This window comes from Ictidomys tridecemlineatus, chromosome 7 (assembly GCF_052094955.1).
Source record: "Ictidomys tridecemlineatus isolate mIctTri1 chromosome 7, mIctTri1.hap1, whole genome shotgun sequence".
Taxonomy (NCBI): Eukaryota; Metazoa; Chordata; class Mammalia; order Rodentia; family Sciuridae; genus Ictidomys; species Ictidomys tridecemlineatus.
The window spans coordinates 1,950,755-1,969,484 of NC_135483.1; the positions used below are offsets into that span (position 1 = coordinate 1,950,755).

Genomic DNA, 18,730 nt, shown 5'->3' on the forward strand with positions numbered 1-18,730 from the left:
GGAGCAGGTCTCGCTGCCGGCCTCCACCAGCAGCACCGGCCTGTCCCGGGGCCACACCCTGACCCCAGCCCCTGTGGGTGTGGCCTGGTTTGGATGCAGGGCCTTGGCGGGGTAGCTGGGTTAAGGGTCTAGAGAGGAATCATACTGAGCTCCAGGAAGGCCACAGATCCAGGGGCTGATGTCCTCACAAGAAGAGCGAGGACACGACACAGAGGGGGGACGGCCACAAGGCAGCCACAAACAGGGACAACGGGACCCCTAGGAGCCCAGAGCAGGGAGAGGGGGAAGGAGCTCCTCCCAGCCCAGGCTGGGGTCAGAACCCGGCCTCCGGGGCTGGGGGAGGACTGCTGCTGTCCAAAGCCACCTGTCTGTGGGAATTTGGGTCATCTGTCAGGCAGCCCTAGGAGACTGACAGCCCCTTCCCCAGCTGCCCCATCTCCCTGCCGACTCCCACCTGCCCCGTCCGGGCACCCAGGCACCATCCACAGCCCACCTGCCCTCCCTCCTGGTCATGGCCCGTCATTCACTCAGACACCTGACTCTTCCTCCACCAGCTGTCCAGGGATCGTCCTGTGCTCCTGAGCCTCCACCTTCACGCCCACTGCCCAGGGCTGCCACCAGGGACGCGCCCGCCCTGGGTCCTGCTCCTGCCCCTGGTCATCCAGCCACCACCTGCTAGGAAACCACTCTTCGTCCTTAAGAGGTACCGATAGGCTTTACGTGGCCGCACTGCCCCTGTCAATCTCACATGCCTGGGGGACGGTAGGGGGTGTGCGACAGCGTGAGTGGCCTCCTCTGGCTTAGACCACTGGGGACTCTGCAAGGATCCCCTTGCTCCCTGTCTCCCACCCAGGCTCTTGTGGCACTGGCCAGGCTGGAGCAGTAGCCCCTGGGCTGTGCTGCCAGGCCAGGGCTGCAGACCGGGTGATCCAGGATACGGCACCCAGCAAGGTGGGTTATGAAGGGCAGCAGGGACTCCAGGGTCTCCTAGGCCCAGTTTCTGCAGCCCGCCGTGTTTTTGCAGGGAATTGCTGAGCCCTGTGTGCCAGGAATGTGTGCAGGGCAAGACAGGTCTGCACTGGGGGTGGGAGCCTCCGGCACATTCCTTCCAAGATTAGTGTGTCACACTGTCAACCGTTGCATGTGGCTAGAAGAGGAGGTGGTTCTCCAAGAACATGACACATACATGACCCATGTGAACATGTATAAGTAATTCCAGCGGAGACACGGAGCAGGGCTCAGCCACTCCTCAGGCTCAGCGCTCAGTAGAATCCAGGGTCAGGGCTCAGTGTGTGTCCAGGGTCAGGGCTCAGTGTGTGATCAGAGTCAGGGCTCAGTGTGTGTCCAGGGTCAGGGCTCAGTGTGTGATCAGAGTCAGGGCTCAGTGTGTGTCCAGGGTCAGGGCTCAGTGTGTGTCCAGGGTCAGGGCTCAGTGTGTGTCCAGGGTCAGGCTCAGTGTGTGATCGGGGTCAGGGCTCAGTGTGTGAAGAGGGTCAGGGCTCAGTGTGTGATCAGGGTCAGGGCTCAGTGTGTGTCCAGGGTCAGGGCTCATGTGTGATCATGGTCAGGTCTCAGTGTGTGATCAGGGTCAGGGCTCAGTGTGTGACCAGGGTCAGGGCTCAGTGTGTGTCCAGGGTCAGGGCTCAGTGTGTGATCAGGGTCAGGGCTCAGTGTGTGTCCAGGGTCAGGCTCAGTGTGTGATCAGGGTCAGGGCTCAGTGTGTGATCAGAGTCAGGGCTCAGTGTGTGACCAGGGTCAGGACTCAGTGTGTGTCCAGGGTCAGGGCTCAGTGTGTGATCAGGGTCAGGGCTCAGTGTGTGATCAGAGTCAGGGCTCATGTGTGATCAGGGTCAGGGCTCAGTGTGTGTCCAGGGTCAGGGCTCAGTGTGTGACCAGGGTCAGGGCTCAGTGTGTGTCCAGGGTCAGGGCTCAGTGTGTGTCCAGGGTCAGGGCTCAGTGTGTGTCCAGGGTCAGGGCTCAGTGTGTGACCAGGGTCAGGGCTCAGTGTGTGTCCAGGGTCAGGGCTCAGTGTGTGTCCAGGGTCAGGGCTCATGTGTGATCATGGTCAGGGCTCAGTGTGTGACCAGGGTCAGGGCTCAGTGTGTGTCCAGGGTCAGGCTCAGTGTGTGACCAGGGTCAGGGCTCAGTGTGTGTCCAGGGTCAGGGCTCAGTGTGTGTCCAGGGTCAGGGCTCAGTGTGTGACCAGGGTCAGGGCTCAGTGTGTGAAGAGGGTCAGGGCTCAGTGTGTGTCCAGGGTCAGGCTCAGTGTGTGACCAGGGTCAGGGCTCAGTGTGTGTCCAGGGTCAGGGCTCAGTGTGTGTCCAGGGTCAGGGCTCAGTGTGTGTCCAGGGTCAGGGCTCAGTGTGTGATCAGGGTCAGGGCTCAGTGTGTGTCCAGGGTCAGGGCTCAGTGTGTGACCAGGGTCAGGGCTCAGTGTGTGATCAGGGTCAGGGCTCAGTGTGTGATCAGGGTCAGGGCTCAGTGTGTGACCAGGGTCAGGGCTCAGTGTGTGATCAGGGTCAGGGCTCAGTGTGTGATCAGGGTCAGGGCTCAGTGTGTGTCCAGGGTCAGGGCTAAGTGTGTGACCAGGGCCAGGGCTCAGTGTGTGATCAGGGTCAGGGCTCAGTGTGTGATCAGGGTCAGGGCTCATGTGTGATCAGGGTCAGGGCTCAGTGTGTGTCCAGGGTCAGGGCTCAGTGTGTGTCCAGGGTCAGGTCTCAGTGTGTGATCAGGGTCAGGGCTCAGTGTGTGTCCAGGGTCAGGGCTCAGTGTGTGTCCAGGGTCAGGGCTCATGTGTGTGATCAGGGTCAGGGCTCATGTGTGTGATCAGGGTCAGGGCTCAGTGTGTGTCCAGGGTCAGGGCTCAGTGTATGATCAGGGTCAGGGCTCAGTGTGTGACCAGGGTCAGGGCTCAGGGTGTGATCAGGGTCAGGGCTCAGTGTGTGATCAGGGTCAGGGCTCAGTGTGTGTCCAGGGTCAGGGCTCAGTGTGTGTCCAGGGTCAGGGCTCAGTGTGTGATCAGGGTCAGGCTCAGTGTGTGTCCAGGGTCAGGGCTCAGTGTGTGATCAGGGTCAGGCTCAGTGTGTGTCCAGGGTCAGGGCTCATGTGTGATCAGGGTCAGGGCTCAGGGTGTGATCAGGGACAGGTCTCATTTGTGAACAGAGTCAGGGCTCAGTGTGTGTCTAGGGTCAGGGCTCAGTGTGTGGCCAGTTAAAGGTTCTGCCTGATTTGGGATCTGGGCTGCGAGTAAGGTCAGGGTTTGGACAGGATCCTCATCTTTATGGGTCTGAGAGGTCCCTTTGACGCTGGTGGTCACAGATGTGCACCCTCTTCAAGCCTTCCCTAAGCACAGCATTCCTCCCAGGCCCTTGGGCTCCTCCTGTGTGCACCACGACACGGGCACACGCTGGCACAGACCCCATCTGCTCTCTGGTGCCCAGGGACAAGAGTGGCGGAAGGTGAGGCGGGTCAGGGAAAGTGCATTTGGATCCTGCCCCCTCCTGGCCAGCCTCCAGCCGTCCCTCTTAGACTCTGCTGTCCCATTCTGGGACAGAGGTCTGTCACCCTGAGTTCTCTGCTGGACCACAAGCCTCACAGCGCCCCGATACTCAGTGACAGTGCACAGAGGGCAGGCCCAGCTGGGTGAGGCTACACACGGCCACCTCGGCACCCTCCTCTTGTTGCTGACGCCCAGACCTGTGATGGCCTAGTCCTCTGGTGCCTGGGGTACAGCCCACCTCCCTCCATAGCTGCAAGAGAAGGAGCAGGCAGAGGCCACACCAATGCCCAGCGCCCCAGAGGCTTGACCGTGGTCCTCTTGCTGCTCACACTCCTGCCCCAAAGCCAGCAGACTCCAGCCACAGGAAGCGAGGCTGAGGTTCCTGGGGAGGATCTGCCCAAAGCTGCCCAGCAGGTCCTCCCTGGCCACCTTGGGTCAGGGTATCTTTTACTCAGATCTGAACTGTCAGAAATGTGGCCACGGCTGTCCTGCAGGCCACTGGTTTCCAGTGCACTAGTGGAAAGCAGGAAGGCTCCGTCCCAGGCGGGCCAGCCTGGAGGGCAGGCAGGTGTCCCGGAGCTGAGCAGGTGGTGGGTGAGCAGCCCTGAGGGAGGGTTCTGGGCTTGGGCAGGGCTTGGGCCAGTGTCAGGGGCAGACAGGAGGGGCCTGCAGCACCACCACCATCTCCACCCCCAAATTGCAAAACTGCACCAAGTCCAAAGGTGGCCGCCTGGGGACGGAAAGCATAGGGGTGTCTTTCTTTATTTTTCCTGATTCCCTCTTTTTCACAGAGAGCTTATGCCACTTGGAAAACCCAAAGGAAGCTGTCTGACAGCAGCCAGGGTTGGTGGCTTCCCAAGCTGTCAGGCGTCACAGCTCGGCTTCCAGATCCACGCAGGAAAGACCAGAGGAGCCGGGGGCAGGCAGGTGAGGCAGCGTGCCTGGCCCTGCACACACACCCGGCACAGGGCCTTTGCACAGTTGTTCTGTCACAATGCTGTTCCCAAACGCCCCTCTGCCACAGACCCTTCTGCTTCACTTTTTGGCAGATGGTGTGACTCAACATCTTACTCTGGCCTGTTTACTCCACTGGGCCTCCCCTCTGGGGACAGGAGGAAGCTGAGGGCTGGGACCTCGTAGAGCAGTGACCCAGCAGTGGTCCTGGAGGTCAGAAGGTGGGCAGGTGGGTAGACGACTTCCCATCCCCCATCAGCTTCCATCAGTCCCCAACAGCCCCACCGCGGCCTCCCCTCTGCCGATGCCCATCCTGTCTGCCCTTCCCGGCTCCCCGTGCCCTGCAAACTGCAGGCTGATGCCCTTCCTCTCTCCACCAGCCACTCAGGACTCGCGTGTCCAGCCACAGCATGAAGGACGGCTGCATGTACGGCCAGCCCCTGGGGGTGGGCTGAGCACACTCACACGCTGCCTGGCCTGGGGAAGGGGTGCGAGCAGCGCCAGCCACAGCCCCGGATCGCACCGTCCCCGGCGCACACTGAGTCCTGTGGGCCCAGCGCCAAGCCCTCTGTCCTGCTCCTGAGACCGCGTCTCCAGGTTCTGGGGAGCACTCTTCTGGCCCTGCACACACGTCCTCTGACCCGCCTCCGCCCCTGCCCCCATGAGTGAGGGCCATCTCTGCCCAGCAGCGCCAGGCCTGGCACAACTTCCAACCTCTGCTTCTGCAGAGGCCAAAGCTCGGCTGCTGTCTACAGAGTGGTCGACGAGGGTCTGAGCACCAGGCCGTGGCCGTGCCCACACTGCGGGGGACCCCGGGCAACATGGCTTCCCAGCATCTGGCGCCCACCCCCACACCAGCACCAGGACTTGGCCCGCTCTGGGCACAGGGAGGCTCAGGTGCCCCTCCTCCCTGGGAAGGGGGCGGGGCGGCCTGGGCAGGGAGCAGCAGAGGACCATGCCAGAACACAGGTGGACAGGGGATGGCGACCCCCAACCTAAAACCTCACTCCAGTGAGTCCCCCAGCCCTCCAGCCCCAAGGCCACCAAGCCCAGAACTTACACATCTGTCTCGTCCCACAGGATACAGGTCTGGTTGGTGGTGCCCTGGGAGAGAAGAGGGGAGTCAGGGCCACTGCCTGATCCACCCGAGCGTGTGCTGGGCATCCTGCCGTGAGGTTACCCAACAGACTGCGTTTCACAGGGAAGAAGCTGAGACCCAGAGCAGAGATGGGACTGGCCCAAGGTCACTGTGTCTGGCCTGGCCCCACCTACCCACCCAGTGTGGCTTTGGACAGCTGGCTCCCGAGCCCAGGTCAGGTGCTCAGTCCTCACCCAGCCCTTTCTGCTGATCATTTGATACGGGAACGAAGGCAGAAAGGGGCTGAGCAGACCCCAGTGTCACACAGCTGGAAAGGACAGGGCTGAGCGCTCCCATGGCTTCCCACAGTCCCTGCCTGGGGCTTGTGGCTGACACTGCCCTATCCTGTACGGGTGACTTGGGTGACCTGACCCCAGGGTCCTGGCCCTCAGCCCATCCAGAACAGGCCACGGGGCAGCAGGATCTCTGATCCTACGCCCCTGGGGCCTGGGTCTCCCTGGAGTCACAGCTGCTCTTCTGGGGCCAGGCCCCCCACGGCTCCACCAGGGAGGCAGGGCCTGCCTGTCACACAGCAAGCCGCTGGAATCCAGTGCCAACCCAGGCGCCCAGGGAGGAGGTTCTCGGCCCGGGAACTGCAGAGGCCCTCCTGCAGGGCAAGGCCTGCCGTCTGCCCCGAGGCTCCCGCACAGGAGGCTCCCGCGCAGGCACCCCTCATTCTTCCCAGCTCAAGGGCACCCTCAACATGGAGGGGAGTGGGCTTTCCAGGGGAGTCAGGAACCAGGGAAGGGGGGGCTAGGCCCCACCACAGCCCCCAGCTGTGGCTGACACCTCAGAGCAGCTTCCGGGAGAAGCGAGAGTTCGATTTCAGCACCCCCGTCAAGCTGTGGTGCCACCCCGGGCAAGTCACCACACCTCGGGGCCACAGTGTCCCCAGCTGCACTGGGTAATGGCAGCTCACTCTCAGGTCAAGACCCAAGAAACGTGAGCACAGACGTGCAGGGCGTCAGTGGCACGCGGGGGGGGGGGGCACTCACGTTGTACATGTGGGCAAACTCGATCTCCAAGGGTGTGAGCAGGGAGCGGGGCGGGGGCTTCACGGTCACCGAGATGACCTTGGAGTTCAGGACTGTGGTGTTCCTGGTGGGAAGAGGCAGAGTCAGGGGCTGGTCTGTAGCCCGGCCTCCCCAGGAGCTGGCCCCGCCACCCCTGCTCCGGGCCTCTGCCCTCCTGGCCCCTCGAGGCCAGCCCACCCACCCAAGGCTCCCTCACGCCTCCGGTGGAGGGCTCGTCCACCCCACCTGCCCACCTCTGCAGGGCCAGGAAGCTGCCCAGGTTCCGGTACAGCACGGTGCCCACCACGAACACGGAGGTGTCGTCGGCCTCTGGAAGGAAGCACACGGTCACCCACCCATGCTGCCTGCTGCCCTGGGCCCACTGCCCTGCCCATCTGCAGGCCCTGCCGAGGGAGGCCCTTCCACCCAGAACAGCGCTGGCTGGGACCTGGGGCAACTGCCTGGGTCCCCTGCGCCCTCCTGGAGTGCCACCGAGGGCTGCGGGGCAGGCAGGGCTCACTTCTCCCCCGGGAATGGGGACCCTTGTCCCCACAAGTCCAGCCAGTCCCCCCTGCAGAGAGCTGGTCCACCGGTCACTTAGCTCAGCCCACCGGGGTTCCGGTGACCCCCAGGCACTGTCCCCGTGTAGGGGGATGGACTCCAGAGCACCAGGAAGTCCCAGGGAAGCAGCCCTGCCCCTCGGGGCAGGGAGCTGGGCCCCAGAGGGACTGCTCAGGTGACAGGTCCTCCAACTCTGGGGCCTGAGTTCCCTAGCAGCCCCTGCCCTGGGGGCCCTCACCTGCCAGCCCTGTGGAGAAGACGCTCTTGGACACAGTCACCCTGTCCTCCGGCACCTTGGCCCAGTCTCCCGTGGCCCGCCAGCCCTTCATGGGGAAGCTGATGTCTGAGGCACTGCTGGCCGGAAGCTTGTGGATGCTGAGGACTGGGGCAGGGCAAGGGGACAGGACAGACAGAAGGTCACATGGCCAGGAGCCTCAGCCTGGGGAGCAGGACAATGGCACAGAGATGCCCAGGGCTCTGGGGGCATGGGTCATCGTCCAGCTGCCACCTCCCAGTCCCTGCTCAGCCCTGGGCACAGGAGCTGCAGATTCCAGCCCCACACACGCTGGCCGCACACGGCTCCGCACTCTCTGGCGGGAAAGCCCCCATGGGGTCACAGATGGGGAGCAGAAGGGACAGCAGGTATGGCCAGAGCCCCAGAGAGTAAGAACCAAGAGGGGACCTTGCCCAGACTCTGTCCCCATGGAGGATCCACAGGGAGCCAGGTGCCACTCGCCCCTGCCTCCCTCCTGGGATGTGGCCCATAGCCCCGAGCCTGTGACCTGCCCTCCTGCCCTGAGTCCACTGTGCAGGTGGACACTCCCTCTCAGGACACTGAGGAAGGCTGCCAGTCAACCCAGGCCTCAAGAACACAGCCCTGGGGTACGGGCTCCCACCCGTCACAACTGCGTCCCTTTCATTCCCACGCCCCACCCCAGGCAGCCACTGACTGCGCCCTGGTGTCCCTGGGCCTGGGCAGTCACACAGATGTGGAGTTCAGGGAGCCCTAGAACCTCTGGGGCCATCCTAGGGCTCTGGGGCCCCCAAGGCTGCCCCTGCCCTGCCCAGCCCAACCCAGGCCCACCGGGTGCCACTGCTTGGTGGCAGGGAGTGGGCCCTGTCTGCACACCCTGGCTTCACCTCACTGGCTTGGCCTTGCCCTCCTTGGACTTCTGAGGTCACCCTGGGGACAGGACAGCCCACCCCCCGATCCAGAAGGACGCTGCAAGCGAATGATGTCACTCATGAGGCCCCTCCAAGAGCATCTGCCCCATGCGGGGCACTGGTGTGCAGCCTGAGGGGCAGCAGTGGACAGACAGACCCCTCCTGGGTCAACAGCAGTGGACACGACAGGGCCTGCCGGGCAGTGAGGGAGTCCTCCCGTTGGTGGCTGAGGAGGGGCACATCCCTTGGGCTGGAGCCCATGGGTAAGGGCAGAGGGCAGGGCAGTGGGGCCAGGAGGCAGGGTCCAGTCCTGCTGAGGCAGGGAGGAAAAGGGCAAGGGTGCTCAGGGACCCCTTCAAAGATGGTGCTGTCCAGCCGTGAGCAGCAGGGGAGGCATGCAGGCCAGGGGAGGGGCAGCGTCAAGGATCTGGCCTGGCCGGGGAGCGGGAGCAGGAGACCCCGCTTGGTGGACACCCGGGCAGCAGGGCCCTGAGCTGGAGCCAGGGAGGGCCAGGCTGCAGGGGGATGCTGGGCCCTTGGCCTGGATCTGCAGACCCTGTGTGGTTTTAAGGCCTTGAGGAGGTGAGTCACAGGCACGAGAGAGCGTGGGGCAGGAAGGCCCGGAGCCTGGACCCCACCTGTTGTGGTGGGACAGGGACCAGCCAGGGAGGAGTGGACAGTCCAGAGTGGGAGGTGGAAGGGCTGGTTTGATGTCCAGTGGAGAAGCGGGAGAGGAAATGGGGAGGGGAGGTGGCCAGGAGTCAGAAGCCAGGAGCTGCCCAGAACACAGTAGGCACCGAGCTGACCAAAGGGTCTTTTTGTTTGTTTTGGTACCAGGGGTTGAACCCAGGGTGCTTAACCACGGAGCCACACCCCAGCCCTTGTTGTTTTCATTTAGAGACGGGGCCTTGCTGAGATGCTCAGGGCCTCACTAAGTTGCTGAGGCTGGCTTTGAGCTTGCAATCCTCCTGCCTCAGCCCCCCGAGCCAATGGGATTGTATCTATGTGCCTCCATGCCTTGCTGACCACAGGGTTCTATGGTGGACATCACCCATGACCCTGATGGAGAGCAGAGGACACACACCTGGCTGGGTGGGCTCCTGGTAGGTAGGGAGTGGAGAAGGTGAAGGAGGCTGGGGTGGGAGGGCCAAGGCAGAACGTCCTCTGTCAGGGCTCCGGTTCTCATGGGCATGCCTGGGTGGGGCCCGGGAGAAGGCACACCATGGGGGGTACGGGGGCAGCACGTGGAGGACAAAGGTCAGGGTGGCCGGCAGGTAGGACCTCATGAGAGAAAGCCCTGTGGGCCAGCGGTTCTGTGGGCACGGGACTGACCAGGCTGGGAGCCAGGGCCAGTGACGGGGACAGGCAGCTGCAGTGAGCCAGAGGGAAGATGCAGGACTGCCCACAGGAACCGGGGCTGACCGGACCAGGGCATGCCCCCGGGTTAGCGTATGGGGGGCACATGGGTGAAGCTGGGTCCCCAAAGGTCCACAGGGTACAAGGAGTTCAGCTACCCCGGGTTGTCCCTGGGTCCTGGGGTCCGAGCACCTGGATTCCAAGCTGGGAGCAGGTGGAGAGAATGGTCTGGAAGGAGCCTTGAGCAGGGAGGAGGGCCTGGCCCGCCCCTCCCAGAGTCCCCGGGCTTTGGGAGGAAGCCAGCCCCTGGCCCTGGAGGGACCAGCTGGGTGGTGCTGGGCCACGGGGGGTCCCAAATGCTCAGGAGATGGGAAGAGGGACAGAAAGGGGTGGGGTGTATGGGGTCTCAGGACGCATGGGAGGTCCAGGTAATAGTGACTGAGAGGAGGCCAGGGCCTCTGTGGTGACCAAGGCCTGGCTCTGAATGGCGTCGGCCCGGGGCAGACTGCCAGAGGCAGGTCAGTGACCCTCCAGGGCCTGGGCCATGGGGGGGCCCTGGAGCCAGCACCTCTGTGAAGAGCTGGGCCAGGAGGGGGGAGAGCTCCCTTCCACACCCGTCTCTGGTGGCCACACAAAAGCCCTGGGCCACCTGTCACTCAGGAAGACACCTCGTGGGAAGCGAGACACCTCGGGATGGTGACGCAGGCTGGGGCCACAGACCGCATTTGACAGGTGGCCTCCCAGGCGCCTGGGCCTCCCCGAGATGACTGAGCTCTGAGGTCCTGAGCTCCACGCAGAGAGCGGACCAGCATTTGCACCTCCAGCTTAGGAGACGTGGCACCCGCCTGGCCAGGGCAGCTCTGGGGCTGCAGCCAGGACAGCAGCAGGGCTGGGGGACCCGTGGGCCTAGCTCAGCCTCGTCACGCCACTGCAGGTGGGACCCCAGGGAGGGGACACCTCCTCCTGGGTGCTTCTAGATCACAGCTGGGCCAGTGCTCCCTCCTGGGCCCCGTGGAGGCTCCCTAACCAGGCCTGGGCAGGCTTGGGACCATGGCCCGAGACAGGAAGTCAGGGACTGACTAGAGTGATCTGCGTGTCTGCGAGACAGCGGCTGCTCATCTCCAGGGCGCCCCGCTGGTCTCCGTGGCTCTCCACCTCCTGTCCAGACAGACCCCAGCATCATGCCATGTTTAAAAAGGAAACCGAGGCTCAGCCTTCACCATGGAGCCAGGGAAGTTCAGGCCCCTGACGAGGTGCTCTTGGGGCTGCAGGGCAGAGTGGGGCTGGGGCAGGGGGAGCCGGCCCGGGACCCAGGGCTTCAGGCCAGAGGCTGGCTGTGTGGTCCTGGTGGGACCTGGAACCTCCTAGGGTGCCCATCATCAATCCGATGGTCCCAGAGCTCGGAGACAAAAGCCAGCCCAGAACCGGTTCCCGTCCTGGCCAGGAGGGTGGCAGGGGCTGCCTGGCCACTGCTTCTCTATGTAGGTGGGAGACTGAGGCAGAGGGCCAGCAGGGGGCTGCAGGGCAGGACACAGAGGGCTGGCCGAGTGAGGGCGGCTTACCCAGGTTGTCTGTCACCTGGTACGCATCCCTCAAGTCCTTCATGCGGAAGCCGATGACATCCACAAAGTCCTCCACCAACCGGAAGAGCTCCTTGGCGTTGGGGCCCATCTGGGGAAGGCAGCCAGAGCTAGGGGAGGCACGCGCTCCGGGGGTGACGGCCCCTCCCTCGGCCAACCCCTCCCCTTGCTGTTCCTTCTTCTTCTGGGTCCTGCCGGTCATTTGCCAGCACCGTCAGGAAGCAGGGCCAGTGACCTCTGGCATCCACCCCCACTTGTAGGCAGGATGGCTGGGACCCAGAGGGACTGCTGGACTTCAAGGGGTCCGAGGCTAGGGGCACGTCTCTGGGCCCAGACTAGGTACTGCCCTGGGGACAGGTGCAGAGGCAGACTCAAGGTCGGCCTGTGAGGACGGAAGGCTAGGTGCTCTTGCCCTGTGAGGAAGACCTGCCACCTCCAGGTCCTCTGGCCACACACCGTGAGGTCACCTGGTTCCCGCCTGCCACCAAGCCCACAGGACAAGCTGCTGTCCTTCCCATGAAGAAACTGGCTTCTTCCCCAAGCCATGCACCCACAGGAGGCCCCACCCAGGGCTGGTCTGGGGCCCAGGCGCACAGACTGCCCACACCCTCCATACCAGCTGGGCCTCCTCCCACTTGTCCCGGTTCTCCTCTGCCAGCAGGTTACTGATGATCTGCACAAAATTCTGGAAATACGAAGGGCCAGTGAGAGAGAAGAAGGCACTGGTGTGTGACCAGGACCTGGCCCAAGCTGCCGTCAGGACCAGGGCGCGGCTGGCACCAGGCCTGAGGCTCAATCACAGGTTGGGGTCACAGTCCCAACCGGGGCCAAGGCTGTGGCTCAGCCTCTAACTGAGGTCCAGGATGGCTCTCCAGCCACTGTCCCAGGCACCCGGCCCCTGGGTGTCCCCTGAGAGCCCACCTGCACATCCCCAGGGGTGGGGCTGTAGTAGGCCCTCCGGAAGATCTCGGTCATGTTCCTTAGGACATCGATGGTGGACAGCAGGTCCCCACTGTAGCTGGTCCCATCCTGGGAGATCTCCACCAGGGTCTGGATGACCTCTGAGACCCCCTCCCCGGGCAGCCCGCGTTGAGCCTTAGCCAGGTGCTCCCGGGTCTGGGGAGGATGGAGAGGGCCACTGCTGTCATGTCTAGGCAGGTGCCAGGGGCCTCCCATGCCTGGAGGCCCCTGTCACCCCTGCCTCGTGTCCAGAGGGTGGGTGTGTCAAGGGGACAGGCAGAGGAAGCCCTGGGCCAGGGCGGCACTCACCATCATCTGGATGTTGCGATAGTCAATGGAGACGCAGCGGATGTAGGTGGGGGGCTCCCAGTAGGCGATGCCCTCCTCGTCCAGCTCACAGCGCCGCAGGATGAGGCCTGGGGAGACCTTCCCCTTCTTAGGTGGACGTGCACTGCCCAGCACAGGGGTCCCACGCACAGCTCCCGCAGGAATGGCTCTGCGCCTAACTCTCCACCCCGATATGCAAGGCAGGGCCAGCCCTGTTCCCTTCATGCCACAAACTCTGAGCTGCCACTGAGCACCGCCAGGGGTGCCAGGGACCCGCAGGCACCAATCCTTCCTGGGCCCACTGCAGGGAGCCAGGGCCTCTCCCAGGCTCCTCCCAGTCCAGAGCCCTGGGGAGCACCGGCACCTGGCCCCTGTCTTTCCTCCACAGGGTGCAGGGCCTCGCTGGCCCAGGACATGGGGCAGCTTCGGGGGCTATCTGGCATTACATCAATGGCCTGGGGCAGAGGTCACTGATGGCAGTACCCCAGGAGGTCCTCAGAGGAACAGGGAGAGCTGACGCACACAAGGAGGTTACAGCCATGTGGGACCATCCTGTCATCCAGCAGGACCACAGGGTGGCCTGAGGTAGCTCCCTGGCCACTGATGTAGATGGGGACCAAAGCCACAGGCCCTAGGGTGCAGTCACACGCGCGGACAGGCTGAGCAAGGCACCGAGGGGCACTGTGTCCTTCCTCTCACTCCTGAGAATCTGCAGTACGCAGCAACAACCGGAGGGGAGGGGACAGCAGGCGTGGCCAGCAACCCCTGGCACCCACTGCCCTCCTGGTCCCTAGGACCCCAACTTCCCTGTGGAGGACCTCCTAAGGCCTCCGTCACAGGTGAGGAGACAGATGCCATTCAGGGAAGAGGGCAGAGGTGAGGCCCCACCTGAGCCCTGGTTTCCCTGCCTGCTGCCCTCGGCACAGAGACCGCAGGAGAGGCGGCCAATACCAGGGTGCAGCCGAGCCCCTTCCCCACGGAGCCCACCTGCTTTCTGCACCCTCTCACAGCCCCAGCGGCTCCTCGGGGCCCGCGGGGTGATCAATGCTGGCACTCCCAGGAGCCTTGCTCCTCCCTGCCCTGCAAGCCCAGGTGAGGGTGCTGACTTCACGTGCCTCAGTCTGCCACCTGTAAACAGGCTGTGGTGGTGACCACATGGGGGTGTGGAATCACAAAGGGACTCTCACATTAAGTGCATGGCATGGGTGCTGCCCTGAAAGTGTCCCCACACCGTGGTCCCAAACTCCTGGCCTGTGCTACTGGACATCAGCGTGCACCCGGGGCTGCCTGGGCTCTGGGCCTTAGAGTGGAGCCTGGAGGCAACTCTATGGGGGTGTCACAGGAGCCCCCATACCCCTTACCTGTGGCATTGCGTGGACACCGGACTGCAGCCACCTCCCCTGCTGGTGTTTCCTTCCAGACCACAGCTCCAAAGTTGTCCTCGTCACAGATCTCATGTGGCTCTGCCAAGGGGCCAGAGATAGTGAGGGGCTGGGGACCAGGAAGGGATTGGGAGCTGGCACCCACTGTTCCAACTAGGTCAGCTGCCCAGACCCCCCAAGCCTCTCCCCAAAGCCCAAACACGGTGTGGGAGGGGTCTCACCAGGACATCGCTGGGTGCCACACTGCCGGTACTCATCCTGGGGGCCCTGGCAGGCTGCTCCCCCAAAGAAGGGCCCAGAGCAGACACGTTCCCGCCGCTGACTGCCACCACCACATGTGACACTGCAGCTGCCCCAAGAGGCCCAGGCCTGCCACTTGCCGTCCACTGCAAGGGTGGCCAGACAGAGGCACAGACAGTGGGGATAGGAGGGTCAGGGTCAGGGAACAACAAAGCACAGGGGCACAAACGGGGCCACCAGGACACAGGGATGAGAACCCAAGGAGCAGGAGCCACCAGGAGAAAGGAAACCAAGACCAGGGTCCAAGAGACCGGAGACCAGCAAGACGCTGACCCCAGAGCTCCCGCACCACGGGGCACGTGTCCGGCCCACTGACTGAGCACCAACCCCACGGCCACATGCAGGACCACAGCCACCCAGGGGGCCTGGCCTCCCCCGAGGCCTGCCTGCAGGCCGGGGCCCTGACCTGGACACTGCTGCAGGAAGCAGTCCCGCGTCTCTACCCAGTGGCCCTGGCACTCAGCGCCCCCGTAGGAGGGCCCGTTGCACTCGCGTGTGCGCTGCTGCCGGCCCTGGGAGCAGCTGGCCGAGCAGGTGCTCCAGCTGGACCACTCATTCCAGTTTCCGTCCACTGCCCGGCCCAGGGGAGGAAGAAGACAGGAAGCCAGCGTGAACACCCAGCACCCCAGAGCTCCACTGGCACCCCAACCCCACCTGAGCAGCGTGAGGGTCCAGCCTCTGGTCCCACTGAGCCAGGTCTGGGCTCCTGGGATGGGGACGTACGCCCCTCCGGCCCGCCCCGGGCCCTCCCTCTCACCTACCAGGGCACAGGGCGATGTTGCAGAACTTGGTCTGCTTCTCGGGACCCTCGCAAGGGTTGCCTCCAAACTGGGGGGGCCTGCAGGTGCGCGTGCGGTCCCGGAAGCCGCGGCCGCAGGTGCTGGAGCAAAGGCTCCAGGGTGACCACTCGTCCCAGGCTCCATGCACTGTTGAGGGACAGAAAGGCGCTGCTGCCCTCTGAGTCGGCGGCACCTGCCCTGCTGCCCACTCGCGCCCCACGGCCGCGCCCACCTGGACACACGGCCGAGTTGTTGCACAGCCGCTGCTCCCGCAGGGGCCCGCTGCACTGTGTGCTGTAGGAGGAGGACACGCAGAAGCGGGTGCGGGTCTGCCAGCCCTCGCCACAGGTGCTGGAGCACACGCTCCACGGGGACCACTCCTCCGCCGCCGGGTCACCTGCGGGCCACACCTGCCACATCACAGGACTGCCCAGCCAGCACTGCCCTGTGCCAGACCTGGAGGGCTGCCCAGGAGGAGCTGGGCCAGCTTTCCCACAAGGCCTGGAGCCTGAGGGCTGGCCTGGGCCACCCTCAGGTCCCCAGAGCAATTATCGGAACCTCCCCCACTAGATGGCGGCATTTTGTGGCACAGCAGCCCTGCCCTCTCCAGCTCACCAGTCTGTGGGTACGGGAACCCAAAATGCTGCAGCTCGTCCCCCAGCTCCTCCCGCCGCCGGGCATCCGTGGACCGCAGGGACTGGCTCCGGGAGCTGGTACGCCCAGCAGCTGCGAGGTAGACTCAGGTCAGCACCCCTGCTGGGGTGCCCTGTGTCCTTGGCCACAGTGGGCTTCTTGCCAGGACCACAGCTGCCTGGCCCCGCTGGGCAGCTGGGAAACCAGGTTCAGAACACTGGCCTGGTGCCGGCCCTCCTCTGGTCACTACAGACTCACAGGACGTGGTGCTGAGGGTCCTGTACGGCCTGTATCCCCTGCCTCGCAGCCCCTCTCTCTAAGCCTGGGGTCACCTGCAGGATGGCTCCTCTGAGCTGCTGCCACTCCCTCCTGCTCAACAGGCCATCTGCTGCCCCCACCCCTGCCCAATGCTCAGGGGCCTCCCAGGCTCCTGAGATGAGCTTGGGTCCCCAGGAGAGTTCATCAAGGGAAAAACAACCCGAGAATGACAGTCTCATTAGAACTTGATTTAACTTTATGAGGGCAGCTAAAAAATGCATGAGGTCATTAGAGAGCCCTAAGAGAAATGCATCCCGGCTGCTCTGGCTGGGACGGGCTGGCCTGGCCGAGCTCGCTCTGGGGGAGGGAAGCTGAGAAGGAAGCTCCATGCAGCCCCACCTAGCTCTCGGGGCCACCCCGGCTCTGGGCTCCCACCTGCACTCAGCCTGGCCTGGCCCTCTCTCTGGGCGAGGATCCGCCCCATCAATCCACAAACCCGTGGGATCCCCCCAGCGCGGCCCCTCCTCTTCCCATCCTGGGGCCCTCACCCTCGGGCCAGTTGGCCTCTTCCAGGTCCAACCCACCTCGCAGCCCCCGCCCACCCCGCCGCCCACGCACTCACGGCCACAGGCCTTGCGGTTGCACAGACGACCCTCCTCCAGAACGCCCTCGCAGCCGCCGCCCTCGATGCCTGGCGCTGGCAGGCAGGTGCGCGTCCGCGTTTGCAGGCCTCCTCCGCAGTCCCTAGTGCACTCGCCCCACAGGGACCACAGCTTCCAACCGCCTGGGGAACCAGGGGGCGGGGTCAGAGCCAGGAGGACTGGGGATAGGCCGCTGGAGTTGGGAGTGGGCAGCACCCAGGGGAAAGCACCAGCTGCGGCTGGCTGGGAGTGGCAGAAGTGCCCCGTGGGGCCTTAGGGGACCTGGTGCCACCCAGCTCCTGGGCACCTTCTGGAGAGCTCAGGTCAGTCCTGATACCTGGTACTTGGCACAGCCCAGGCGGGTTGGCCGGAGGGTAGTGGTCTCCCACCCACCCCAAGGCTGTCTTAGACACAAGGACCCTGAGAGGCCCAGGGCAGAGAGCTTGCTAAGGCTTGCCTTCCTGCACACCTGGACACCCTCCCAGGCCCTTCATCAATTTCTGGCTCAGGTGCTGCTCCTCGGAGCTTTTGCCTCCTCTGCACAGAGGAGGGCTAGACTTGGCCATTGCCCAAGCCCCACCCAACCCCACGCCCGCCAAGGCCCCACACCAGGGCCCAGCCTGGCAGACCCAAAGACCTATTTAGGACCCAGCAGAACTGACCCCCTGCTGAGCTCTGGACACAGGCCTCCAGGCCCCTGGCCCTGCTGACTCCAGCCACCCACTTCAGCCTCTCCTAGGTCTTCCTCCACCCTGGCCCTGGTAGTCCACTGCCTTCACCAGAATGTGTTCCCCCAACAACCAGGCCTACTGCCCCTGGGGACCTCAGCCCCTTGGTGGTCCAGGGCTTCTGAGAACACTGAGGGCTGCTTGAAGGGCCAGTGCCGGCAAGCACCAGGAGCAAGGGGCATGAGAGGGCAGCCTCATCGGAGGGCCGAGCATGCAGGCGGCACTGGTGGGCCACGGGAGGCCTCCTGCAGGGGACCTCGCACTACACAGCTGGGCCTCTGCCATCCCCTGGTCCTCTGTGGATGTCCGGGCCATACACTCCAGAGCAGTAGGGTTAGATGGACTTCAAAAGAGCAGTTGACCCTTCACAGGCTGGGCTCAAGCCCAGAGGACAGGGTACCTCTACTGAAGACACCCTGACCTATACCTGTTGAGGAGGAGGAGAGGAGGTTGGTGTTGGAGCCCAGAGACTGCCCCACACTGCCCCCTGGGGGCACTGAGCCAGACAGCTTGCTCAAGAGAGCACAAGAGGCCCCTCCAGGGACCAAGAACCAGCTGGCCAAGGGCAGAGGACTCTTGGCAGTAGGGAGGGCCTCTGGTGCCTAAGCCTTACCTGTGGCCTAGAGGAGGGAACCTCACCTTGAGGTGTGAGAATAGGGACACGCAGGATGTCCCAAAAGGTGAGCAGCCCCACCACCCAAATGGTCCCTGGGTCATCTCCTGGCCTCATACCGATCACTGCCCAGGATGACAGCCGGCTTCCCAGGATTGACCAGCAGGAGGCTCAACATCAGGAAAGCACTTGGAAATGTCCGAGTGTAAGCACGGCCTTCTGGTCAGAGCTGACCCTGGGCCCTGGTCTGGTTGCGCACCCTGCAATGCCTATCTTCTCTGCACCCATGCTTGGGCTGGGCCAGCAGGGGGCACCAGCATGGATGGTGGGAACAAGGCAAGGAATCACGGTCACAGATGGGAGGCTTGCTCTCCTGCTGGGACGCAGGGTGGAGAGGGGCGTCTTCTACCCCCGGCTTGATGTGGAAGCTGCTCTCCCCTCAGGGAGCCCACAGCCCCGTGGTCTCCAGAGAAGCAGAGCACTAGAGCTGGAGCCCAGGGGGACCAGTCCTCCTGTCCAGTGCACCAGGCCGTGTCTGCCTGGCAGGACACAGCCAGTGCGCAGGGAAGTGGGGCGGTGCTTCTGAGCCTCTTCTCAGTCTGGGTGGAGTGTCCCTTCTGGAGGGGGGCTGCCCTGCTCCCATTTCTCAGACAACACAGGGGCCACAAGTGAAGGGGTGCCTGTACCTCTCCCCCCAGCTAGGAAGAGGCCACTCAGGGACTGTGCCAAACTGCTGGGCTCAGGCCCCACATCTCTGGGATGGGTTGCTTCCCCTCCCATGGGTGGCCCTCCTGGGTGCCCAGTCCCTGGCGGGCAAGCCCAGTGCCAGCACAGAGCCTGCACT

At 64.1% G+C, this 18,730-nt stretch overlaps 1 protein-coding gene across 8 annotated transcripts in view; it reads right to left on the reverse strand.

Moving 5' to 3' along the window:
* Adgrb1 (adhesion G protein-coupled receptor B1) overlaps window positions 1-18,730 on the reverse strand; it is a 73,316-nt gene that overhangs the window by 36,287 nt on the left and 18,299 nt on the right. For 6 of the 8 annotated variants that reach the window (XM_078016603.1, XM_078016601.1, XM_078016600.1 and 3 more), the window contains 15 exons: window positions 16,527-16,688; window positions 15,629-15,739; window positions 15,246-15,410; window positions 14,995-15,160; window positions 14,641-14,813; window positions 14,156-14,320; window positions 13,914-14,015; window positions 12,535-12,641; window positions 12,187-12,381; window positions 11,882-11,950; window positions 11,248-11,356; window positions 7,404-7,547; window positions 6,859-6,934; window positions 6,587-6,689; window positions 5,514-5,557 (listed from right to left, as the gene is read on the reverse strand). In XM_078016603.1, the coding sequence (XP_077872729.1) occupies window positions 5,514-5,557; window positions 6,587-6,689; window positions 6,859-6,934; window positions 7,404-7,547; window positions 11,248-11,356; window positions 11,882-11,950; window positions 12,187-12,381; window positions 12,535-12,641; window positions 13,914-14,015; window positions 14,156-14,320; window positions 14,641-14,813; window positions 14,995-15,160; window positions 15,246-15,410; window positions 15,629-15,739; window positions 16,527-16,688 (1,891 nt within the window). The remainder of the gene's footprint in view (window positions 1-5,513; window positions 5,558-6,586; window positions 6,690-6,858; window positions 6,935-7,403; window positions 7,548-11,247; window positions 11,357-11,881; window positions 11,951-12,186; window positions 12,382-12,534; window positions 12,642-13,913; window positions 14,016-14,155; window positions 14,321-14,640; window positions 14,814-14,994; window positions 15,161-15,245; window positions 15,411-15,628; window positions 15,740-16,526; window positions 16,689-18,730) is intronic. The other 2 variants (XM_078016602.1, XM_078016598.1) reach the window with 1 other exon arrangement.